The sequence below is a fragment of the Meriones unguiculatus genome, chromosome 7, assembly GCF_030254825.1.
Source record: "Meriones unguiculatus strain TT.TT164.6M chromosome 7, Bangor_MerUng_6.1, whole genome shotgun sequence".
Classification (NCBI taxonomy): Eukaryota; Metazoa; Chordata; class Mammalia; order Rodentia; family Muridae; genus Meriones; species Meriones unguiculatus.
This window is the reverse complement of record NC_083355.1, coordinates 44,438,257-44,464,915: the sequence shown is the minus strand read 5'-3', so window position 1 is coordinate 44,464,915 and position 26,659 is coordinate 44,438,257. Positions and strand designations below refer to the sequence as shown.

Here is a 26,659-nt window from a genome sequence, read left to right as displayed (position 1 = left end):
GAGGATCTCTATGAATTTGGGGCTAGCCTTCTCTACAGAGCAAGTTCCAGGACAGCCAGGGCTCCATAGAGAAACCCTGTATAAAAAAACACCCCCACCGTTACTACATTTGTTTGTATGTGTGCACAGGTGTGTGTTTTGGTGTGCATGTGGAGATCAGAGGGCAGATTTTGTGAGCTGGTTCTCTCCCATGAGAGATCTTGATTTTTGATAGCAAGCACACCTCCATTGCTGAGCCATTTCACCAGCCCTCACTTTTTTTTTTTTTTTTGAGACAAGGTCTCATGTTGCCTAGGTTGAACTCAGACTTAGACTTATATATATATATATATTATATATTGAAGATGATCCAGAACCTTTTATCTTTCTACCTCTACTTCCAGAGTATGGGATCACAGCCTGTACTACCGTGGGTGATTTTTTTTGTTTTTGTTTTGAGACTGGGTCTCACTGTATAGCCTTTACTGGCCTGGACCTGGCCATATACACCAGGCTGGCCTCACACACCTAAGCGTTGGGATTAACCATGGTTACCTATGCGGTGGTAGATGTAGCCCAGGGTTTTGTGTAAACTAGGTGTCTTAGCAAGGATTACTATTGCAGTGATTAAACACCATGACCAAAGAGACTTGAGGAAGTAAGGGTTTATTCAGTTTATGCTTTCACATCACAGTTCATCATCAAAGGAACTCAGACAAGGCGGGAATCTGGAAGCGGGACCTAATGCAAAGGCCATGAAGGGTGCTGCTGACTGGTTTGCTCTCTGTTGTCTTATAGAACCCAGAACCTCCAGCCCAGGGATGGTAATACCCACAATGGGCTGGACCCTCCCCCATCAATCATTAAGAAAATGCCCTACAGGCTTGCCTGCAGCTAGATCTTAAGGAGGCATTTTCTTAACTGAGGTTCCCTTCTCTCAGGCGACTATAGTTTGTGTCAAGTTGACCTAAAACTACCCCACACACTCTAGGCAAGAACTCTACCAACTAAGCTACAGCCACAGCCTCTGTGCCTATTAAGTGAGTCCGGGTTACACACTTAGAGATGTAACCTACTGCAGTGGTCGCCCTAAGGATTTTCAATAGTTGTGAAGTCTCCAGCAGCCTTGGGGTCAGAAGTGGGTAACATACAGTCAGAGCCGCCTCGGAGTGGGAGAGTTTGTAGAATATCAGTTGCTTTTTCCATCTGACTTTTAAAAACTAGTTACAGGGGTTGGGCTGTGGTGGTGCATGCCTTTAATCCCAGCACTCAGAGGCAGGTGGATCTCTGTGAGTTCAAGGCCAGCCTGGTCTATAGAGTAAGTTCTAGGATAGCCAATGCTACACAGAAAAACTCTGCCTTAAAAAAACCAAAAAACCAAAAAGCTACTTACAGGTAATGGAGAGATGTCTCTGCAGTTAAGAGCTCTGATTGCTCTTGCAGAGAACCCGGATTCAGTTCACAGCACACACATGGTGGCTCACAACCATCTGTTAACTCCAGTTCCTGAGGATCCAAGGAAGCCCTCTTCTGCTCTCCCAGGGCACCAGACACACATGATATACAGACCTACATATAGGTAAAACCCCAATGTACATAATTATAGTACATAAATCTAAAAAAACAAACCAAAACATGATTACAGCAAATGAAATTCAGATGCCTAAGATATAAAATATAGGGAAATATCTTGATTTCTGTGGAAATGCTTCTCTGCAATAGCCAGGGCCGGTTTGCATTTGATGTGCAGCTGAGGGTGCCCGGTGTGTCAGAGCTGGGCTACACGCACCGCCAGCCAGGCTTCTCAGTTCCCTCTCTCAGCCTCAGGCTTGTTACTCTACCCGCAGAACCCTGGCGAAGCTCAGTCATATGCTAAATAGAGCTCTTGCTTTTCTCTGTGTCTTACAGTCAGCAACTCTTCCTAGATTCCGTTTTTGTTTTTTTTTTCTCTCTCTTATCATTTTGTGTGTGTGTGTGTGTGTGTGTGTGTATTTTTTGAGACAATGTAGCCCCTGCTGTCCTGAAACTTGCTCTGTAGAGGAGGTTGGCCTGGAGCTCAGAGATCCAACTTCCTCTGCCTCCTAAGTGCACCTCCACCCTGGCCTTCTGTTTGTGTTTAGACTTACTCTTACACTCTTGCCCTGGATGACCTGGAACTGAAATGATGTAAAAAAAAGCTGGCTTCAAGCTCATGGCAATCCTCCTGCCTCAGCTGCTCAGTGCTGAGATTGTAGGAGTTACCATATTCAGGTCTGTATTTCTTTTATGTTACTGGTCCTGCTCTTCCTTCCTTTGGCACGGTAAGAAGAAGGGAAGTCAAATTTTTTAAATTTCCCACAGCTGGTCAGCTACAAAGTCTTGTGGTTTTTCTGTGATGCTATTTCTATTCGTCCCTTCCTCTCGGTCCAGAGACTACTACCTTTTATAATATGATTATTTATCGTTCTTGTTCAGTACTGCTATGCAATGTTTTCTTTCTCTCTGTGTGTTTTGGGGTAGGGTATTCTAGTCCAGGCTGGCCTGGAACCTCTGGCAACCCTTCTGCCTCTGCTTTCACAGTGCTGGAATTATAGGTGTGAATCACCACTTCAGCAAATATGCAATACTTAAGTATAATTACGGTGATGGCACTTTCCATTCAGCATCATGAAAACATAGCTTACCCGGCTACGGCTATAACTCAGTGCATATGCTTGGAGGCCCTGGGGTCAGTCCCCAGCACTTGAACAAAACGGAACAATTTTATTCCATTCATGGACTAAGATGCAAGCCTCTTGGCTTGTGACCCCAGGCCTACAATAATTTGATTCCAACCTTTTTAGTCCACATTTACTTTGAGGCCCATTTCCTCCATGGCCCAGCAGCAGATATTGAGTATAAGATGTTGACAATCCATTGGGAAGCAGAACAGGCATGGCCATTGCAAATGAAGCAATTCCCTTTGAGGATTATTTATTTCTAGCTCGTCAATGCTAATTTGCCCTTATTCCACCTCTGGTGCAATTTGTACCGCAAAGTAGGCATGCCACTTTGCCACTTTTCTTCTCCCCTTGAGTCAGGGTTTCTCTAACTAGCCTAGATTGGCTACCCTGACCCTTTTCCTTTTTTTGCGCTGGGGGTCTCACAATGTAGCCCTGGCTGACCTGGAATTTGCTTTGTGGATCCGCCTGCCTCTGCCTCCTTAGTGCCGGGATTAAAGGCGTGAACCAACACCAGAGGCTAAACCAGAGACTTTTAAACAAAATTCCTATCTTTGAAGGTCCAAGGAGATAAAATACGGCTGAAGGGGAGAAGAAAATGCTAATGATGTGTGAGCAAGAGAGAAGATGATGCTTGAAAACTCGAGCTCTCCCTTCTTGAGCTGTCAATCTTTAAGTAGGGGCTAAAAAAAAAAAGGACTTGAAAAGGGCGAAAGGATGAGAAAAACAAGAAGGCACAGTGCAGGTTGCTCTCAGTGGGGAAGGCCTGCCGTTGCAAGAACCCATCAGTCCTCTCGCTGTCTTCCCACAGGCCGACCCCGGCCCGCGGTCGCCGCACAGGCTTCTGGTTCACTCCCCTACCGCAGTCTGGGCCGACCTCGCCTCCAGCTGAGACTTCCAGGCTCTCCGGGGCCGCTCTCCGTCGGAGTCGCAGTTCCCGCCTCACCGCCGGGCCGCCCGCCGAGCCGACGGAGGAGGGGCGTCTGTCGAGCAGTTCCAGCCTTTTCTGGCGCCGAACTCTCGGGCCCGCCCCCCGCGCCCAGTTGCCAGGGAGCGGTTGCCATAGAGCTGAGCAGTTGTCCGCGTGCGCAGGCGGAAGTCCCGGATTGAGGCGCCGCCATTTTTACTGCTCGGACGCGGAGCGAGAAGCTGAGAGAGTCGGAGACGCTATCCGCTTCCATCCGTCGCGCAGACCCTGCCGGAGCCGCTGCCGCTATGGATGATCGGGAGGATCTGGTGTACCAGGCGAAGCTGGCAGAGCAGGCCGAGCGATACGACGGTGAGTTGGGGGGGTGTCGGGGGGCTGGAAGTCTCGGACCCTCCGCCGCCGCCCACAGAGGCCGGGAACCGGAGACAAAATGGCGGCATCGCCTCGGAGCCTGGCTGGGGACGTGGGTCGGGAGGCAGGAGCTGGCCCGCGGGCGCCCGGGGCGGGGGGCGCCTCCGGGCGCGGGAGTCTGACCCCTCCGGTGTCCTTAGCCCGCAGACGCTCGCCAGCCAGCAGGCCGGGGTGGAGGGTGGAGGAGGTGGTTGTAAAATGGCGGCTGGAGGGGGAGGGCGAGTCCCCGGGCGGGGGAGGGGGAGGCGATGGCGGGTGCCGCGTCCCGGCGCGCCGTCCCCACGGGAGCCTTCGGGATCGCGGCGGGGCGCGGAGGAGAATTGGGTGGGGTGGGGTGAGAAGCAGCGGCGGCCGCTCGGGAGAGGGCGGAATCCGGGAGCTGTAGCGCGGGCGCCTTTCAGGGAAACATGGCGGGTGGGGGCGGTGGCTCTTCCCCGGAGGCCCAGTGTGGGGCGGCGGCTGTGGAGCCTCACAAAGGAGAAGCCTCAGCCTCGGCAGCGTCTCCGGGCCGGTGGTGGGGAGCAGTCTCCGGGAGGGTGGAGTGTGTGGAAATCACCGCAGCTCGTCCCCGGCGGAGGCAGGCTGAGATGCTGCGACTGGATTTCTTGGCGTAGGCCGGCACACCTTGGAGTTGAAGGGTTTGGGGGCTCTTCGGCCTCGCCTTCTTCCGGGGAGGTGCAGAACCTCACTCATGCTCCGTTTGTTCTTACCCAGGACATCCCAAAGTTCCTGCGTTTTCTGTTTTTTTATTTTTGCCTCCCCCCCCCCCCCAACCTTCACAAGCACCGAGTTCTTCTGGATAAAATAGAATAGAGGAGATCGGGCTTTCCAGGACTCTTTAGTACTGATTGGCCGTCGCAGTGCCGGTGCCTCAGTGTACCCATTCGTAAAAATGATTTTGCCATTCACGTTTAGCATTATGACACATGGAAAAGACCTGTTGAAAGTTAGTTAATTCAAATAATGGTTAGTAACACTTTTGGCCGACAACCCGAGTTTGGAATGCATGTTCTTGCCTGGCTTGGGGAGCCTTACCCATTTTGAGCACTCGCTGAGGCTTGGAGATTAAATTAGGAATGGAGGAGGTCATAAGTTTTCTTTTTTTTCTGTTTTATGACTAGGGCTCGAACCCAGGCTTGCAAGTGTGCAAGGCAAATGCTCACTGCACCACACCCAGCCCTGTTGTATCCATCTTAAATAAAAGGTTTTACAGCACACGTTTTTATGGTTAACATTTGTTCATTTAACACCCCCAAGTGATGGAACTCAAGCCCTTGTACATGGTAGGTCAGTGCCCTCACTCAGTTACAACCCCAGCTCATTTGAATTTAGTCTCTTGAGAATTTCATTGAAATACCCATTGTGTTTGTCTGGTCGGTTGCTTATATAGCCCTACTGTCCCCTAATTTTATAGCTAGATAATTGAGTTAGGCAATATTTCATCAAACTAGTATTTATTTTTAAATTTTATTTTATTAATTACGGTTTATTCACTTTGTATCCCAGCTGTAGCCTCCTCCCTCTTCCTCTTCCAATCCCACCCTCTTTTCCTCATCTCCCCCCCCATGTCCCAAACTAGTATTTAAAAAGTAAAAAGTCGATTATATGGTTCCTGCGAATTATTTATTTCTTTGCTTTTTTGAGACAGGGTCTCACTATGTAGCCCTGACTATCCTGAAACTCACAATGTAGACCAGACTGGCCTCGAACTCAAGAGATCCACCTGTCTACCTCTGAGTGCTGGGATAAAGGCATTCCTGCGATTTTAATGTTTGCAGGGTTGGGTAGGTTGGGAGAAGACATGTTTGGAATTAATTGTCCCTCAGATTTTTTTCCAAATTAGTTAAGCCACTTGTTTTTCAAAAGTTAGGTCACTCTTTTCCTTGAATGCCAGTTTGGTTCTGTGGCAGCTTTTGAACTAGTCCTAGCGTCTTGTCAGAAATTACTGTCCCAGCGTTTGGAAAGTAGAACAGGCCTCAAAACTTCCAATTTAGGAACGATATTGAACTGAATTTTGTCTTACAGATTGAAGTTGCTTTTTGCACTAAGCTGGGCTCCTGTTGGGAGCAGGAGGAGGTGGGATGGGAAAAGTAGAAATGGAGCTCAAGGTCAACCTTGTCTTTATTTTAGTATGTTTATCATCGGAATAGTTTGATTGTATTGGAGGTTTCCCCCTCTGAAAAGAAGTTTCCCCATTAATCTAGTGTCCTTGAGAGGAAACATGGAATTAAATTTGAAGGCTGTTTTGTAGGGATTTGTCTTTATAAATGTTATAACCCCCCTTTTAAAAATGGTATGTGGGAAGCTTTTCGGTCTGTTTCTGAAAATCATTTAAAAAAGGATTTGCAAGCTTATGTGACTGTAGCTCCCAAGTAAAGGGGCAAATCAACTTTAAAACATGCTTGGGGTTTGAGTGCTGAGGGTTTTGACCAAAGCCTGGCATTGTTGCTTAGTGAGCAGAAGACTGGGTAAGCCACGTGGTGACGTATGCCCTCTTTCATTCTGTAAAGGAGGGAGGGGAAGGGAATAGGAAGCACTCCTGTGATTGGGCATAAGTAAGGGAATCAGAAAGGGAGAGGAGGAAGGCAGCCAAAGGAAGTGTGATCACTCCCTTACTGAGTGGTAATTCAGTTTTGTTAGTGGAACCAGAAATAGTTTTATAGTAGTAATCACTAAATAAAATGCCAGGTATGGTAAAAGAATGCTTTGGAATTGTGTAAGTGTTGGCCTTTTAACTGACCTTCCTTCTTGCTACTGTCTTAGGTTTATCTTATTTTGCATGCAGTATGGAACCTAGTGCCTGAAGCATCTTTTTCTCTTCCCCTTAGGGAATAGAAATCAATTTATATAGATTGTTTAATGGTCTTGGAAGAGGTGAGAAGCTGTGTTTTAAGAACAGAACCAAATGGGGGTGATACAGGAAATACTAAGGCTTGAGGCTAAGACTTAATTTTTTATGTATTTATTAATTTTTTGCATTGTATTTTGAGACAGGGTTTCTCTGTGTAGCCTTGTGGACTTGCTATGTAGACCAGGCTGGCCGCTTGCCTCTGTCCCTATTCACTTTAATTAAGTTTAGTAATCTCTCTTTCTCAAGAGCCCTGCCTGTCCTAGAACTAATATATAGATCAGGCTGGCCTTGAACTCAAGACATCCTTCTGCCTCTGCCTCACAATTGCTGGGGAGTATGCCACTACCCCCAGATTAGTTTAGTAATCTTTTAACAAGTCAGTAGTCTAAGAAATAGTTTTTGTGAAGTTTAATCAAGTTATCACAGTCAAGCAAATTAATAACTTTCATACATTTAAAACAGTGTAGAAAAGCTATGGGGTGTCATTGCTGGGGATTGTACGGAAAGTCTTGTGCATACTGGTCAAGTGATCTACCATGGAACCATATCCAGCTTTGTTTGGATAGGGTCTTACTAAGTGTCATAGGGTGGCCTTGAACTTGCCATTGCCATACTCCCACCTTATCCTCTCAAGCAGCCGAGTTTGGCCTGTCCAAAAAACGTGTTTTCCTAATTTTTCCAAGACCAGAGTGGTCAACATATGTGTGATATTCTGTGTGATATTTTGTGTGATAGTTCTGTTTTTGTCCTTGGCTAATGTTCATCCTACCCAGATTGGCTTAGTAGGGCCTAATATGGTGTCATACTCCTTTAAACTGTACTTAGAGGAGACAAGGCAGGAGGATCTGAGAGTCTAGGCTAGCCTGAGCTATGAAACCTTGTTTGAAAAAGATAAAATTATTCAGGTGGGGTGGTACATACCTTCAGTCCCAGCACTCAGGAGGCAGATCTTTGAGTTCTAAGACAGAGTTACATAGACTCCTAAAAAAAGGGGGGGGGAGCTCCCTGGAGAGATGGCTCAGTGGTTAAAGAGCACTGGCTGTTCTTCCAGGGTTCTTGGGTTCAATTCCCAGCACCCACATGACAGCTAACAACCACCTGCAACTCCCAAGTTCCAGGGCATCCCATGGCCTCCCCTGGCACCAGGCAGATGCCTGGTACAGAGACATACATGCAGCCAAAAACACCCATATACATAACAAATAAAAAATATTTTATAAAAACAAAAGAAAGAAAAAGAATTTATTCCGTGGGGTGTAATTTGTTGAGTTTTTAACCCCTTTCATGGTCACTTGGGTCACTTTGGATACCGAAACATCAAAAATGCATCTGTTCTGAGTCACTGACTTGAGAGCCATTTAAAAGACCAAAGCCTTATTTTTTTAAGAACATACTGTGCTTGTTAGGGAAGGATGGAGAACATATAATTGTTATTTCGTTCGTTCGTTCATTCATTCTGAGACAGGTTCTCACTGTTGTACCTTCCAAGTTCCTGGGATTAAATGTGTCACAGTCATGTCCCTACCCCTGCCTTTGTTTACAAGACATGTTCTTCACAAGGTGGGTGGTACACACTGAAACCCCAGTGCTCTGAAGGAGAAGACAGGAGAATGTAGGGTTTAAGGGCAGGCAGCTTTAGCTTCAGGTAGTGAATTTCAGGTTAAATGACACTGTTCTCACCTCCTCCCCTCCAAAATAGAGTTGCTCTTTCTGTGCTTTAGATTTGCATAGCAAAACATCTTGTCTTACACAATCTGGGTATCAAGAATTGATAAATTACTGTTACTTGAGGTGATTTTTTACTGTGGATGTTCTCTAAGCATTCTGTTCATTTTAAATTGCATTTGGGTTTATGGTGGTTTTTGTTGTTGTTGTTTTTTTTTTTTTTTTAATTGGGTCTCAGTATTTAGTTCTGACTGTTGTGGAACTCACTTTGTAGACCAGGCTGGCCTTGAATTTACAGAGATCGACCTGCCTCAGTGCTGGGATTAAAGGTGGTGCTACTATGCCTGGCTGTGTTATATGTGTTGTGTGGGTTAGCATGTGCTGTGGCCAACGGGTGGAGGTCAAAAACCAATCAGTGAAAGATTGTTCCTTTCACCATGAAGGTCTTAAGAGATTGAACTCAGGTAGTCAAGCCTAATGGCAGGTGTCTTTTCCTGACCTCTCTCACAGGTCCTCTTTTCACTTTTTTAAAGAACTTCTTTTATTTCTGTGTGAATGTTTTGCCTTTGGTTATGTATTGTACTGCATGCGTGCCTGATGCCTGCAGCAGTCAGAAGAGGATATTGAATCCCCTGGAACTGGACTTACTTGTAAGCCGTGACCATGTGTATGCTGGGAGTCAAACCTCGTGTCCTCAAGAACAAATGCTCTTAACCGAGCCACTCTTCCAGCCTCTTTACAAAACCTTTCATTAAAAAAGTTATGAAGCATGACACTAGGGCTCATGACTAATCCCAGTAGGAGTTTGAGGCAGGAGGATGTAAATCTTTGCAGTTAATCCAGACTGTCTTAAAGTAGAATCAGGGCTTAGTATGTTAACTAAGTGATTGCATGTCAGCTGAATACAGGCAAGGCGCTGGGGAATAACAACAAAAGCACAGGAAAGCAGGCAGACCTTTTCTAATTGTTTTGGTAGCTTGGTCAAGAGAATAAGTATTTATTGCTCTTTGGTCTTGGGGAGCCCAGGGCCCAAGTGCTGGACCTTTGAGCTACATTCCGATCTCTAGAAAGTATTAAATATTTATTTTTAAAATTTATTTATTATTTATATAATGTGTCTGCATGTACACTTGCATGCCAAACGAGGGCACCAAATCTTACTATAGTTGGTTGTGAGCCAGCATGTGGTTGCTGGGAATTGAACTCAGGTCCTCTGGAAGAGCAGTCACTACTCTTTTAACCTCTGAGCCATCTCTCCAGCCCAAAAGTATTAAATATTTCTCAACTGGAATCTGCTGTACTGAGTGAAATTTTAGTTTACCAAATTAATGTTTCTAATTTTATAAGTTGTTTTTGAGTACTCTGATGTGAGCTGAAACTATTGGGAGGTTAATTTTTTAGACAGGGTTTCTCTGTGTAGCCCTGGCTGTCCTGGAACTTGCTCTGTAAACCAGGCTGGCCTTGAACTGACAAAGATCTCTGCCTCTGCCTCACAAGTGTTGGGATTAAAGGTGTGTGTCACCACTGCCCTGCCTGAAATTTTTTTTAAAGGACTGTAAGGCTGATATTGAAATGTAGTAGTCTTGTATTTCAAAAGTACTTGTTTGTATACAAAGTAGAGTCAGGCTGTATAAAAGAGGAATACAACATCTAGAGCTTTAAATATTGAAGGCATTTTCACAAGAATTTTTACTTCATATAACAATATTGACAAATAGAATGTTACCTCCATTTTAACAGAAAAATTTGGGGTAGTACATCACTTGGGGGTGGAGCAAGTCTGTAGTCCCAACATTCAGCTCTCCTCAGCCCTAAGATCTATATGTAACTGGGTAAGGAGGTACTCTGTGCACGCATTGCAGACACATTTAATAGTTTTGAAATACCTTTTTTTTTTAAAGGATTGTTTCCTTTGTGCACAGTGTGACTATCTGATACCTTGGAAGGTCAAAAGAGGGGGTCAGATCCTCTAAGCTGGAGTTACAGATAGTTATTAGCCACTATGTCCTGTGAGCTCAAGTCTGGACTTCCATTAAGTGCTGGCTGGAGAGATGGCTCAGAGGTTAAGGTCATCAACTATTCTTCCAAAGGCCCTGAGTTCAATTCCCAGCAATGATATGGTACCTCATAGCCATCTATAATGAAATCTGGTGCCCTCTTCTGGTGTGCAGGCACAATACTGTATAAATAATAAATGAATAAGTAACTATTAAAAAAAAAAAAAGAACAGCGAGTGCTCTTAATTTCTGAGCCATGTAATACCTTTTTTTTTTTTTTTTTTTTTTTTACGAATGGGTATTGCTATATAACCCAGGCTAGCCTTGAATTGGTGATTCTCCTCTTGAGTGCAGGAAGCAGCAGCATACCAGGAGGCTAGGTAGTAGTATCTTTATGACTTCTCTAAAGCGTGTTTATGAAGATAAAGTATCTTAGCATTTTTCTAGAGAAATCTGGTCTTTGTATCGAAATTTCATCTCAAGGCATAATGAATGATTCGTGTGGCTTGCTCATATTCAAGGTCCATGACATTCCTCTTTCCTTCCCTTCCTCTTCCCTCTTGGTACTGTGCGGGTCACTGAAGAGCTACCCTCTTTTTTTCCCCTCGAGAAAGAGGTTCACTGTTGCTCAACCTATGCTCAAACTTGCCCTCCTTATCTCAGCCTCCTGGTAGGCTGTACCAAGCAAGATTCCTATCTTTTTTAAAAGCCCAGTTAAAATTCCTGAGGCTGGGAATGGTGGAACAGGCTTTTAATCCCAGCACTTCTGTGGCAGAGGCAGGAGGAACTCCACTAGTTGAGGCCAGCTCGATCTATAGTAAGTTCCAGACAAACCAGGGCTTACATAGACCTCCGTCCTCCTTGTTATATATCCCCCATAGTAGTACATCATTTAAAATGTTAAAAACTAAACTAAACAAACAAAAAACATTTCTTTTGGTTTTTCGAGACAGGGCTTCTATGTGTAGCCTTGGCTGTCCTGGACTCACTCTATAGACTATGCTGGTTCCACTTAGCCTCTGCCTTCTGAGTGTTGGGATCAAAGGCAAAGAACCATCATCGCTGAGCTGAGAGCCTACTTTTAAAGTGTTTTTCCTTCCTTTTTTGGGAGTGGGTGGGTGGGTCTATCTATATAAATGTCCTTAAATAACAAGTATTGAACATTTTTGGAGAGGCAGTGGTGGGTGTGTAATTAGTATTCCCAATAGGCCAGATAGCTGCAAAATAGAATTCATCACAGGGTATGGATTCTACCTGAAGCACTACAGTGAAGTTACTGCTTCTGTGGCCAGTTTGCTACAGTTAAGTACTGTTATATTCAAATTGTTGGGTAGAGTTCCCCACATACCTTATGGAATGAGCCCATTCTGTAAATAAATGCTGAGGCTTAACCAGGCCTATAGGAATAGTACCAGGGGCTTGTTTAACCTCACTAAATAGAAGCAAATTGTGAAAAAGCAGTCTTAAATTTATCCTGAAATCTAGATGTCATGAAAAAAGAACGATGAATTTATGGTTGTGCTGGAATAGTTGGGATGAACTTGTCATTTGACAGTATCAGTTTTCTTGTGGGTTTTTAAAAATTAAATTTTTTATTTATTTTATTTTTTTATGTAAGTTTTGGAGATCTCAAGTCTTCACGCTTGTACTGCGGGCCCTTGATAGACTAACTTGTCTTCCCAGTGCCTATTTTTATTTTAATTTTGGTGATGACAGGGTTTCTATCCTTGGCTAGCCTATAACTTGCTTTGCGGGCCTGCCTGGTTTCAGACTTGTGACACTCAAGTAGCAGAATGTTACATGTTTGCTCCACCATACCCAGCTAATTTCTTTTTAAGACAGGGTTTCTGCAGGCCGGCCTGTGGCTGAGAGATCCATCTGTCTGCTATGCTCTCTACCATGTCTGCCCTAATTTTTATTTTGAGACATGGGTCTTATTTCCAGACATATGCCACCATACCCAGATTAGTTTTCTCACTTAAAATTTCCCTAAGCTTTGTTGCTCTTAACACAGATGATTGTAGATTCATGTCCTGAGAACTTTGGTTTTCTTCAAATTTCCCATTTGGTAGAAAATAAGATCAAAAGAAAGTTAAAACTCTTGAAGCTGTTTCTGTAAGTGGGAATGGGAAAAGGCAAGATAGGATAGTTGCTAACAGTAGAGCTAGCTCCCAGCTAATCAATATGACAGTGTTAGGGCCAAATAGGTTTGCTTTTATTTTGTCTCTTGAACTGGTTCTAAATAATACTTGAGACTTGGCAACAGCGTCCTAAGTTCAGAACTTTGCCCACATGCATTTGTAGATTTGCTGATACTTTAGAACTGTGCTGTCAAAACTACCAGATTTGGGAGCTGTAGAAGATGGCTCAGCACTGGCTGCTTTTCTAGTAGGCTTGGGTTCAATTCTCAGCACCCACCTGGCAGCTCACACCTGTCTGAAGCTCTAGTTTGGGGGGTTCTGACACCCTCACACAGACATACATGCAGGCAAAACACAAGTGAACACAGAATAAAAATAATTTAAAAATGAACAAAAAAAAAAAAAACCGCACCAGATTTTATGTAGAAAACATAATTACTATGATGTTTCTTATCTTTTCTTCCTTTTCCTCACTTCCTTCTGTATTGAAGATTGAAACCAGGTCCATAAGTGTTAGGCAAACACTCTAAGGTTTGGCTCACAACCAGTCAAGGTAACATCCCTGGTTTATGACTTTGAAATTTACCCTTTAAAATTACATTTATTTTTGTGGAGATATCATAAACATACATTTATGTTTATCACAGTATAGAGGTCAGGGGACGCCTTGTGGTTCTCTCTTATATTGGTTCTGGAACTCACATCTTTTACTTTTTTTCCCCTGTGGCCCAGGGTGCCTGATTGTAAGGGTTAGTTTAGTATGGGTAAATAGTCAGTTTGAAGCTGATGGCAGACCTCTGGGTCCAGGACAGCCAGGATTACATTAGACTCTAAATGACTGACTTATTGAGGTGGTCTCTATGCTCTGTGCAAGGTAATAGGGTAGTGCAAGGGCAGGGTAGTGTGTTCCTTGTTGGTTCTTGTGGTTAGTAGTGATACCAGATGCCATCCTACTAAAAAAAACTTATTAAAAGGGCAGAGCTCTCTTGGTAGTGTTTGCCTAGTTGATTCGCTGTGACACCTTAAATGGGCATGGCAGCACACATACCTGTAGTCCCAGCACTCAGAGGCTGGAGCTAATCCTTTACTGCATAGTGGGTTAGAGGCAGGCCAGCCTGGGCTGCATGAAACTGACTCAGAACAAAACAGACAGACAACCATTTTCAGCTAGTGCTGTAGTCCTACCTTGCACTTATGTAGGCTGGAGGATCCTGAATTAATTGAACTACATAGCCAGATTCTGTCATAAACCCTCTCAAGAGACAGCTGTTGACTACCGTCATCTTTAAAATTACTCCACTGTTTCTTAACTACCACTCTTAAATGCTATTCTTTCATGCCTCAAAATAGTCAGGCTGGTGGTACATGCCTTTAATCAAAACACTTTGGAAGCAGAGACTGGGGGATCTCTTGAGTCAGAGGGCAACCTGGTCTAAATAATTAGCAAGTTTTCCAGGCCTATTGGGCCTGCATAGTGAGACCCTACCTCAAGGAAGAGAAATAGCCCTGCAAAGCAGGTACCACTCATTTTCCAGATAAATATATAAATGAAGGGCTGGAAACATGGTTCAGCTGTTAAGAATGCTTGTTGCTCTTTGCAGGGGTTCCAGTCTTGGTTCCCAGCACCCATGTAGCAACTCGCAGCTGCCTGGAACTTCAGTTCTAGGGAGTCTGACATTCTTGTCTTGTCTCCACAGACTTGCATGCATTGGGAGCACATAACATACACTCAGGAGACACACACTCATAAAGTAAATAGGTATAAAAATCTAAAAAAAAAAAAAAATTTAAATGAGGACAACATTACTAGTATTTAGTCTTACTCTAAATTATTCCTTCTACTTCACACTTGATGTTTGTGCAGTATTGTAAACATCAGTCAAAACCAAGACTGTTTCTTTTCCCCCTTCGCTGTTCAAGACAAAGTCTCCTGTAGCTCACTCAGGCTAACCTTGAACTTGCTTCTTAGCCTAGATGTCCTTGAACTGCTGATCTCTTATTGAAGCTCTATTCTTAGTTTTTAATTTTATAGTGTGGAAATTGCTTTGGGGCCCTGGGGAAGATTCCTTGGTCTGCCGCTTGTCATGGCCATCACAGACACTTGGTTTAAGCCTGAGCACTTGGTTAAAAAGTCTATAGCTTGCCATTCCAGCATACTTGTAATTGCCTCTCTGGGGAGGCAGGAACCAGTGAACCCCTGGGGTTCTTTAACCAATCACCTTGGCCCAATTGCTGAGCCATAGGATTTAGTGAGCTTTTTTTGTTTTTTAAAAACAAGCTGGGTGGTGGAAGGCTAGTTAATCGATCCTTTAACCCCAGCACTAGGGAGGCAGACAGTCTTGTCTATAGAGCTGGTTTCAGGACAGCCAAGGCTACACAGGAGAAACCCTAAAATAACATTAAAAAAAAAGAAAAAAAAGATGGAGCTGGTTGATGCCTTTGGGAGGCAGAGGCAGGCAAATCTTTGAGTTCAGGTCAGCCTGGTTTACAGAGTAAGTTCTAGGACAGTCTGGGCCTCACAGAAACCCTGTCAAAAACAAAACAAGTTAAAAGTAATTTAAAAATTAAAAACATTGTTTTAAAGCTCTTTTGTGAGTTTATGAGGCATACATATGTATGAATTACAATGATTGTAATTCATACATGATTGTACAATGATTGTACATGTGGAACTTGGTACAGCTTGTGGAAGTTTTTTCTACTTTCATATGGGTTGTAGAAATCAAACTAAGGTCATCAAGCTATCTCTGCTCTACACTATGCCCGGATGAAGTTTTGCATTGGTATCTATTTGAATCAATTGTTTATCTAAGGGGCTGGGGGTCATGGGTCTCACTGTGTAGCTAGCCTGGGTCGATTTTTCATCTGGTAATCCTGGTACTTGTGCTTACTAAGGACGTTTGTCAGAGTTAGTTGGCTTTATAGAAGCCGAATCAGGAGATGAAGGCAGAGGGTCAGGAATCAGTGTCATCTTTAGCTGCATATAGAATTCCAGGCTACACAGCAACCTGACTCAAAAATAAACAAGTGGGCTGGAGAAGTGGCTCTTGCAGAGGACCCAGGATTGATTTCCAGCACTCACTATAACTTCAGTTTCAGGGGATCCTGTGTCCTCTTTGGAACTCCTTGGGCACCAGGCATGCCTGTGTAGGTGGAGGCAAGAGCTAGATAGCAGAATTTAAGGCTAACCTGAGTTATATAAGATACCACCTCAAAGAATACATATGTCATTGATTCTCATAGCTACATGCATGACAGTTTATATTCTTTTCAAAAAATCTGTGTATGTATTTGTTCACATGTAAGTATGTGCATCACTTGTACCCTAGTATCTTTGGAGGCCAGAAGATTGCGCATCAGGACCCCTTGAAATTAGGGAATGTCTGTGAGCTGCCATGTGAGTGCTGGGAACTGAACCTAGGTCTTCTGCAAAAACTGCTCTTAACTGCTGAGTGACCTCTGCAGCCCTTGTAGATGACCTTGGCATGTAGTTTTGAGATGTGAACAGATGAACAGGCTATGGAATCATTTCCTTGTGACTGATAACTCATGTTGTTCACATGGTTTCCATGCCTCTGGGACCCCTCCCTCCCTCCCTCCCTCCCTCCCTCCCTCCCTCCCTCCCTCCCTCCCTCCCTCCCTTCCTTCTTGAGAAAGGGTTTCTCTATGTAGCCCTGGCTGTTTCCACAGAGATCCGCCTGCCTGTAGCATCACTGCCATTGCCTTTTTTCTTAATGACCCTGATCTACCCGATTTCAGAATGCTACCAACATTTTTCTTAGTCTGTTTTGTCTTATATTTTATCCTTTTATATCACACATTACATAAATACTTTCTCCCGATTTTTTTTTTTTAAGAGACAGGTTTCTCTAATGCTCCTTGCTGTCCAGGACTTGCTCTGTAGACTTTGAACTCACAGAGATCCTTCTGCCTGTGCCTGAACATTAGGATTAAAGGTATGCACCATCCATTAATCTAAGACCTAGAAGAATTGTTGGTCATTAGTGATAGTTTTTAGCTATTTTACTTTTGTATGATTTAGTATATAGATGAGGAAATATTTGGCAGCTAGTTAAAAGAGTACCAACTAATAGGTCAAGAAAGATTAGCAAATGAAAAAAGCTTACCAAAATGGATGCTATGTGCATACAAAGTTGTTTTCCTAACAGTGTTCAGCAGTTTGTATTTTTGTGTGAACACATTAGAAAAATTAAAAAAATTACCAGTTGTAGTGACATGTGCCTGTGGCACTCAGGGAGGTAGAGGAAAATAGATCGCCTGAAGTTGAGGCCATCCTGGTCTACAGAGTGAGTCCAGGACAGCCACAGCTATACAGAGAAACCCTGCCTTGAAAAACAAAAAACAAACAAATTAAAAAATTTGACTATGTTTTTGACTAGATTATCAGTAATTTAAACTTGTGTGGGTGTACACCACGCCAGAAGAGGGGTGGAGTTTAATCTCCTGGAGCTAGAATTACTGGCACTTGTGAGCTCCCTGATATGGGGCCTGGGAACAGACTTCTGGAGGTGAAGGAAATGCTTTCTTTTTAAATTTATTTTTTTTTTATGCCTTTTAGTGTGAAAGTGTCAGAATTGGCGCCAGACAATTGTGAGCTGCTGTGTGGGTGCTGGGAATGAATCCTGGTCCTTTGGAAGAGCAGAGTGTGCTCTTAACCACTGAGCCATCTCTCCATCCTCTAGGAAGTGCTTCTTAACCATTGATCTATCTCTAGTCTACCAAGAATAAGAATATAATTTAAGAATACTTTGTTTTACTCTAAAGAAAACCTTCCTGGGTTCTAGAACTATTATTGGAATAGATAATTGTTTCTCAGATACTTGGCTAAATTACTATAGTTAAACTTTGGGATTTGGTCTGCATGTAAATGTATCTTTTTCTCTTTGGATATGCCACCAGGTGACTTTTTTGTACATTTTGGAGAATAGCCAGGTGATCATCTTCCTTTTGAGACAGGGTCTCCTGGAGCACAAGCTGGACTCAAGTTCTTTTACTCCTTTTGCTAGGCTTAGAGCGGTTTCAGCTGTGTCCCACCACACCCAGCTGCTTTTAGCCTCTGGAACTTGGTCTTTAGAACCAGCTATTTTCATTTTGTACACTGTAGCTGATTGGTGCCCACCATCCTTCCTGTGTCATCTTTCAATTAGCTGATAGTTACTAAATTCCTTCCTACCCTTCTAAACACATTCCTTGTAGTAGTTTTTGTTTGAGACAGGTTCTCGATCTATAGCCTTGGTTGAGAGCCACCTGTTTTTGCCTTCTTAGTACCGGTATTAAAGGCATGCACCACCAAGCCCAGCCCTCAGTTTTGTTTTTCAAGTTTTTATATTATGTTTTGATTTTCAAGACAGGGTTTCCCTGTAGCTTTGGCTGTCCTGAAACCAGGCTCTTAGACCTGGCTGGCCTCAGACTCAAGAGATTGATTTGCTTGCCTTTGCTTCCCAAGTCCTGGGATTAAGGGTGCATGCCACCATTGCTGGCTGTTTTTTCAATTTTTTTTTTCTTTTTGTTTTTGAGACAGGGTTTCTCTGTATAGCCCTGGCTGTCCTGGACTCATTCTGTAGACCAGACTGGCTTGTAGGTTTATTTTCTGTTTTCTTTTTTTTAACCACCCTTGTTACCCCAATCCCTTCCAACCCCCGAGACTAGGTAGGCAAGAAAGAAGGTCAGAGAGCCCATAGCTCTCTTTAGACTACGTCCTGATGATTAGGGACCTTGGGTTCCTTGGGACAAGTTTGACCTCCACTGTCAGGATATTCAGTTTCTTTCAACTCTATGAGCTCGACTACTTGACAAACTGCAACCAGCTGACAGCAACAACAACAGCAGGACAGCACCCTCTCTTCAGGTGCCCCTGGCCTCCTCTCAGGCCTCTGGCATTTATCCCCTCTGAAAAGTTCCAAAACCACGTCCCTGCACAAGAGCATGAGGGAAATTGTAGTTAGCAGCTGTGGACAATCAAAGCAGTGCTGCATCCCGTACCTGGATTAAAACAAAAACGTTCACATAACATTAACTGGGTTTTTGAGGAAACCAGAGTTCTCATTACATCTGGCCTTGAATGTTTTTCAGTTTTTAAAAAATCCATTCTACTTTTTTTGATATAGGGTCCATTCTACAGTCCAAGCTGTTCTGAAATTTGTGGAGTAGCACAGGCTGGCTTTGAACTCAAGACACTTTCTGCCTTAGTCTCCCAAATGCTGGAGTTATAGGCATGAACTACTAAACATGACTTTATCCTGCACTTTTTGGTCAGTGGGCATTAACTTTTCCTTATAAATGATAATTTTATATAAAACTAGGAATTTACAGTCTACTTTGTATTTATTAAAATGGTGTGTGTGTGTCTGTGTCTTGTGTCTACTCTTGTGCCATAGTGTGCTTGTAGAGATCAGAGGACAGCTTATGGGAGTCACTGCTTTACCAACAAAGTGGTTTTTTGTTTTTTTTTTTTTTAATTTATTTATATGCAGCTCAGAGGGGTATTGGATTCCTCATAGGCAGTTGTGAGTTGTCTGATGTTGGTGTTGACAATGGAACTCTGCAAGAATAATCTGTGCTCTAAACCTTTGAGCCTCATCCTAGTCTTTTTTTAAGATAGGATTTCATGTAGCTCAAGCTGGCATCAAACTCCCACTATAGCTGAGGGTGACATTGAACAGATCCACCTGCACCCACAATCTCAAGTGTTGGGCTTACAGGTACAGCACCATGTATGTCAGCTATAGTAGTTTAGTTAGGAAGGAAATGTGACTGAAAACAAAAATGGCAGGGCTAGAGCTATAGGCCAGATGGTAGAGTGCTTGCTTGGCATGCGCGAGACTGGCTTCAGTCTCCAGGACAGAGGTCCTCATGTACTCAAGAGGATCGAAGTTCAAGGTGGTCACCCACCCATCACATAGCTGCAAATGAGTTGAGGCAATTCTGGGAAGTAAAATGGAGTCGCAGAAGTTGAAAAGAAGGGAATGAGGATGTTGTCAAATCAGAGTTTCTTATAAAGAGGTTGTGCACTGGACCGGAGCATGGTCTGCATTAGAAGACTGGGACAGAGTGTACAACACATCCTTCTACGTACGTCCAGGGGCTGCTTCTCTCAGGCGTCTTGCCAGTGCTTAGCACACTGGCTGTGGTTGTGTACCTGTGGAGTCTCCGCCCACTGCTTGAGTCATCTTTTTGTCTCTGACTTCATTTTTTGAAGATAGTTTCAGGTTGGCCTTAAACTTGCTATGTGGCTAGCCAAGGATGACTAAATTCCTGGTCATCTTCCCACCTCCCATATGTACTAACCTTGCCTTTTTATTGTTTTCTGTCCCCTCCCCCCAAAAAAAAAAACAAACACCTGGACTCACTTTGTAGACCAGGCTGGTCTCGAACTCAGAGAGAGTTCTGCCTCCTTAGTGCTGGGGTTAAAAGCGTGTGCCACTCTGTCTGATTCTATTGCTTTTTGCTTACTTACATGTATATGTGTGCCTGCTGGGGTTTATTGCACTACATATGTGTTGGTGCCAGAAAGGGGTTTTTGACACCCTGGAACTGTAGTTAGAGGGGTTGTGGTGAGCCACTCTGTGTGTGGTAGGTGCGTCCGCCTGTCTTTTGTAAGAGCCAAAAGTGAAACTCCAGAGGGTTGTGTCTCTAACTAAAACCTTTGTTGTTTATTTTGAGACTGGGTTTTTCTTTATCCTAGGCAAGCCTCACCTTGGCAGCTTTCCTGATTCTGGGATTTCAGAGGGATACTACTGTTGTTGTCTCATGAGTGATTTGAAAGGGTACTCACATGAGTATCCTTTTTGTTTTGTTTCTTGAGATTAGATCTCTCTGTAGCACTGGACTGTAGCTCTGACTGTCCAGAAATCACTATGTAAACTAGTCTAGGATAGCCTCCAACTCAGATCTGCCTGCTTCTGCCTTCCTAGTGCTAGGATCAAAGGTGCACGCACACATGCCTGAATTCGGCTTTTTAAGAGTGGCAGGACAGATTGTTGAGCAAGTTTAAACATTAGAATTGTTTATGATAAAACTGAAAGTTGTCACTAGGTGGTGGGGCACATGCCTTTAATTCCAGCCCTCAGGACACAGAGACAGGTGGATCTCTGAGGCCAGCCTGGTCTACAGAGAGTTCCAGGAAAGACAGGGCTAAACAGAAAAACCCTGTCTTTAAAAAAAAAGAAAGAAAAGAAACAGAAAAATCACACAACATTAGAAAACTAGGAATTCTCAAGTTTGGCAGAGATTTAATGTCTAAAAAGCACCTATAAGTCAATTTAATCCTCTGAGACCTGCTAACACTTTAGCAACCTTCCTAATGCTGCAACTCTTTAATATAGTTCCTCATGTTGTGGTGACCCCCAACCATAAAATTGTTCTTGTTGCTACTTCATAACTGTAATTTTGTTACTGTTATGAATTGTGATATAAATAATTGTGTTTTCCAGTGGTCTTAGGTGACTCTTGTTAAAGGGTTTCTTTTTTTAAAATATTTTACTTATTTATACAGTATTTGACCTGCATGTGTATGTATGCCTGCAGGCCAGAAGAGGGCACCAGACCTCACTTTAGATGGTTATGAGCCACCATGTGGTTGCAGGGAATTGAACTCAGGACCTTTGGAAGTACAGCCAGTTCTCTTAAACTCTGAGCCATCTCTCCAGTCCCCGTTAAAGGGTTTCTTGACACACAAACTCCCCCCAGGAGTCTCACTCAAGTTACAGGCTGAGAACCACTCGTCCAGAGGATTGCTGAAGTCTGTTGACCTAAGAGGAGTTCTTGAGTGAGAGACCGGTCTGAAGAGAATAAGGCAGAGTGGTAGAGCAGGGCACCTGACAACATCCTTCTTGGCCTCATGTGAGTGCATACACTGCATACATTTACACAGATAGTTTCAAATGCTCAGGTTTAACTAGGCATGGTGATTCATTCCTAGAACCTTAGCATTTGAGAGGCCAGGGCAGGAGGGATTGCTGTGATTTTGAGGCAGCGTGAGCTTGCATAGAGTTTTTAAGCCAACTTTAACAGCAGTGGGTAACAGCGGTGTGAGACTATTAAAAAATAAAAAGTCTAAGTTGTTTTTTAGAGGGAGTCTTGTGTAGCCTGGATTGGTCTCCAACTTTGATACATAGTGTCTGATGGCCTTGAACGTCTGCTAATCTCTCTGCCAGCAATGGAGAGGTGGGATGGCAGGTGTCTGCTAACACAGCTGTTTCAGGTTGCATTTCTTTTTACATTTTATTACTATTTTATTTTATGTGTATGGATGTTTTGCCTGCGTGTGTATTTCTGCCCCAGGTCCGTGCCTGGTATGAGCTGCTGTATGAATACCAGAAATTGAACTCTGGTCTTCCAGAAGAACAGACAGTACTTTTAACTGCTGAGCCACCTCCCCAGCCCTTGGATTTCTTTTCTGTTTTATGGTGTATGTGTGTTGCCTCAGAGTATTTGTCGGTGCAGTGTAGGAGGTACAGGTGAAAAAGGGTTGTCTTGGGGCTGGAGAGATGGCTCAGAGGTTAAGAGCACTGGCTGCTCTTCCAGAGGTCCTGAGGTCAATTAAAGGTACAGGTGAAAAAGGGTTGTCTTGGGGCTGGAGAGATGGCTCAGAGGTTAAGAGCACTGGCTGCTCTTCCAGAGGTCCTGAGGTCAATTCCCAGCAACCACATGGTGGCTCACAACCATCTGTAAAGAGATCTGGTGCCCTCTTCTGGCCTGCAGGTGTACATGCAGACAGAACATTGTATAGGAAATAAGTAAAAAAAGATTTTTTTTTAATTTTAAAAAAAGAAGAAGAATTGTCTTACCTCTGTTCCTAGATGTTAACAGCATAATCTCTACACTTAGAAGACTGGCTTGTTTAAAATTCAAGCTGGCTGTGGTGGTGCACAGATAGCTATCTATATCCTAGCATTTAGGAGGTGGAGGCAGGAAGGATCAGGAGTTTGGAAGCCAGCCTATGCAACATAAGATCTTATTGCAAAAACAGCATAAAACTCCATAAAGCCGAATACTGTTATTAAATAAATTGATGAGTTTATTATATTTAGTTATAGTTCTCATTTTGATCATTGTATTCATTTCTTGTTGTTTTGTCTAAATTTTATAGAATTATTTGAAAGCAACCCAATACCTGGGTACTTACAGTAACTTTCTATAGAAATGCTTTAACTTCCTAAGAGTAGAAGACTCCACTTGAATGCTGAGGTCATGTGGCACTCTCAGCAAACAATTTCTTCTAATTACTCGTCTTGAAGGTCTACATTGTGTAAATGCCTTATTTTGCACAAACATGCCTCATTCATACAGTCAATAGTTGAACTTCTCTATGTATCTGGACAGAAGTCCAGGTCTGGCAGCTGCAGCAGGCTAGGTTTTGGCACCCGCCCATCCCCAGTGTACCAGGCAAAATGAGATTTATTCAGATTCATTTTGGGAAAGGAACATGGAGTGTCCACTGACTTCCAAGTCCATCTTTGGATACTGATAAGAGTTTAAATAGAGGAAGTATTAGGGTAAGGAGCTAGTATAACCTGGTTAGGGTGTGGCCTGGTGGAGCTTTGTCTTGGCTGTGATGAGCAAGGTGGTCGGGAGCAGTCCCTACCTCTGTCACCATTGAGGGGCTCAGTCTGCTCCTGCTCCAGAGTGCTCTCATTTGGTTCGGAGGATTGAGGTGTTGCTGTGTGTTTTCCAAGGTACTTATCCCTTGCCTTTTTTCAAGTGAAGGAGACTACAAAATGATGGCCAAAGTCAGGCTTTCATCCTGGTTTTAATGTTTTTTTTTTATGTGCATGCCTTCAAGCATGGATGGGGTCTGGATGTTTTTGTGCAGGTATTTGTGAAGATGTGTGAGGACAACTTTGTAGAGTCAGTTCTCGGCTTCTGCCACCTTTGCCACAGCTTCTAGGGATCAAACTCAGGTTGCCAGGCACTTGTGGCAATTGTCTTTTACCCAATGAACCATCTTGCCAGCTATCATCATGATTGTAGATATACCTGATAGGTCTGGGTGAGTAACAGCACTTTTTGTCAAAAGCATGTAAGTGCCTGTTTCAGGTAGATTTTATTTGTTGTTGTTTACCATTAACCATGGAAATTTTAAAAATGCTGGGCATTGGCAGTACTGCCCTCTAAATCCCAGCACTCAAGGAGGCAGAGGCAGAGAGATTGCTATGAGACCAGCCTGGTCTATAAAAAACAAACAAACAAACAAACAAAAAACCAAAAAAAAAACCCATAAACCAATCAAAAATTGATTTAAAGTCCTAATTAATGTTCTATCTCTGCTTTGGGTTTTTGTTTTGTTTTGTTGTGATTTGGTTTTGGGGTTTGAGACTTCGCTGCACAACCCTGGATGTCTTGGAACTTGCTCTGTAGACGAGGCTAACCTTGAACTCAGAGGTCTGCCTGAGTGTTGAGATTAAAGGCACACTACCACTCCTGGTGCCTGGTTTGTATTTGCCCTTTTTAGTGATGCCTGATTTGACGGCCTTTTAAAATGTGGTTTAATTGGTTCTCTTAAAATTTTTGTAAAGTACATATATTTGTGTGTGTGTATACATATGTACGTACACTGTGTGTACAGGTCAGAAGACAACTTGGGAGTCTGTTCTCTTTGCTGTGTGTTTTCATGGATTGAACTCAGTTTGTCAGGCCTTGCAGCAAGCATCTTAACTTGCTAAACCATCTAGAGAAAATGATGCACTTTTTTTTTTTTTTTTTACATCTTCATGCTATTTTCTTCTAGTGAACTGCTGTTTGTGGGGGTGATTCTCATTCTCAGTCTGACAGTCTGTGTCTGTGTCTCTGTCTTGGTCACACGGATATATACTATCTCTTGTAACCTTGGCTAGCCTTGCACTCAGGGTTTGTGTTTTGGTTTTGCTCTGACTTTAGTCAGATTGCTCTTGGCTTCAGTTTCATGAAATAGTTACTGAACATTTTTTTTTTTTTTCATTTGGGAGAAGTTTTATCTGCCTTATGAATATTGACCACATGAGCTTCCATTTTATTAGGAACTATAGAATTAGACTGTGGGTAGCTTGTCAGTGTCATAATATATAATTGTATCATTTAGGTATTTCACATTTCCTTTGTAAGGTTAAAGATTGTTAATCCAGGTAGGGTATAGTTGGTAGAATTAAATTTACTGGGCTGTTAAGGAAGTGCATCAGGGTGCATGAGATGAAGCATTTTGGATCTCTTTAAATTTTTTTTAAGCTGGTCATAGTGGTACATAAACTTTAATTCCATCCAGCACAGGCAGAGGGATGTGTATTTGAGACCCTGTCTCAAAAATGTTTGTGTGTGTTTTAAATAATTGTTTTGCATGCATGTATGTGTACTCTGATGTGTGCCCAGTGCCCTTGCAAGCCAGAAGAGGGTGCTGGACGGGTAAGTTTTTAATTTCTTTAGCCCTCAAGTTTTTTCTTAAGCTTGGGGAGTTAAGCTTAGGATTTTTCAAAGCCCAGGGTCTTTAAAATTTTTATTTTATTATTCAAAGTGTTATGTGTGTGGATATGAGTACCTAGTGCAGGTGCCATGAAGAAGGGAAAGACTCGTGTCTCCTCAGAGCTGGCTTTAGAGGTGATTTGCCTGGCATACATGCTGGATATTATCCCGTTCCCTGCAAGAGCAGTGGGCGCTCTTTAATTGCTAATTGGTCTCTCCTGCCTCTCAGCCCAGGGTCTCATGTGTACTCTAAATGCATGCTGTACCATATTTCTTTTTTTTTTAAATAATTTATTTAATTTTATTTTACATGCATTAATATGAAGGTGTCAGATCCCTTGGAATTGGCATTACAGATAGTTGTGGGCTGCCATCTCTCCAGCCCCATGCTGTACCAATATCAGCCCTAGTTGCTTACATCTTCATTATTTATTTATTTATTTATTTATTTATTTATTTATTTATTTTTGAGACGGGGGTTTCTCTGTGTAGCCTTGGCTACCCTGGACTCATTTTGTGGACCAGGCTGGTCTCCAACTCACAGAGATCTTCCTGCCTTTGCCTCCCGGAGTGCTGGGATTACAGGCATGCAACACTGGGCCCAGCTTCCTTACATCTTTTTAATTTCCTGTTATTTTAGTTTTTTTGAGACAGGCTCTCATTTGCCCTGGTTAACATTAGAGGAGGATGAGCTTGAATTCCTGATCTCATGTTTCTGCCTCTTTTAAGTGCTGGGATTACAGCCACCATGCCCAAGATTCAAATCTTGAATTAATTAATTAATAAAAATGGTCTCAGCTGGGTGGTATTTATGGACCCTAGAGAGGCAGAGACAGGCAGATCTCTTGAGTTCAAGCACAGTCACGGCTATACTGAGAAACCCTGTCTGAAAAGCAACAGAACAATAAAAATGGTCTCACTGTGTAAACCTGGCTGGCCTGGAACTATTTTGACCCAGGCTGGCCTGAAATTTAAAGATGTGACTGTCTCTCAGCTTTGTCCATTCTCTCCTCCCCCAAGGGGGGGGAAGGGCTTCACACTGTAGCCCAGACTGACCTTGAACTGTGCAATTTTCCTGCCATAGTCTCTTGACTACTTGGATTGAAGGCACAATCCAACACTGTAGGTGTTGGAAAATCTAAGACTGATTGTAGCCAGGCAGTGGTGGCACATGCTTTTAATCCCAATATGCAGAGGCAGGAGAATTTCTGAGTTTGAGGCCAGGCTAGGAAGAAACCTGTAGAGAAACCTGCCTTGAAAAACCAAATGGGTGGCCAGGGTGCGGGGGGCAGACTGATAATATAAGGTATTTTAAGTGGATGCATTAGGAGACACCCCCCCAAAAAAAAAGATTCAGAGTGAGCACAGGAGATGATTGATTATTAGCTCGGGGGTAGATTATACGAGGCCCTAGCCTCTGTCCCTGGTACAGAAAACAAAAGGTATGTATGGGATTGGATAAATTAAGTGAAGGTGAACAACATTTGGTTGTCGGTAGTAATCTAAAAGTTTTCAAATGGTTGTTCAGTGTAGTG

General features: G+C 43.2%; 1 protein-coding gene across 1 annotated transcript in view; it reads left to right on the top strand.

Moving 5' to 3' along the window:
- The first annotated feature begins 3,751 nt into the window (after nt 1-3,751).
- Ywhae (tyrosine 3-monooxygenase/tryptophan 5-monooxygenase activation protein epsilon) overlaps nt 3,752-26,659 on the top strand; it is a 41,977-nt gene continuing 19,069 nt past the window's right edge. The window contains exon 1 of the mRNA XM_021635113.2: nt 3,752-3,957. Within this exon, the coding sequence (XP_021490788.1) occupies nt 3,894-3,957 (64 nt within the window). The 5' untranslated portion in view covers nt 3,752-3,893. The remainder of the gene's footprint in view (nt 3,958-26,659) is intronic.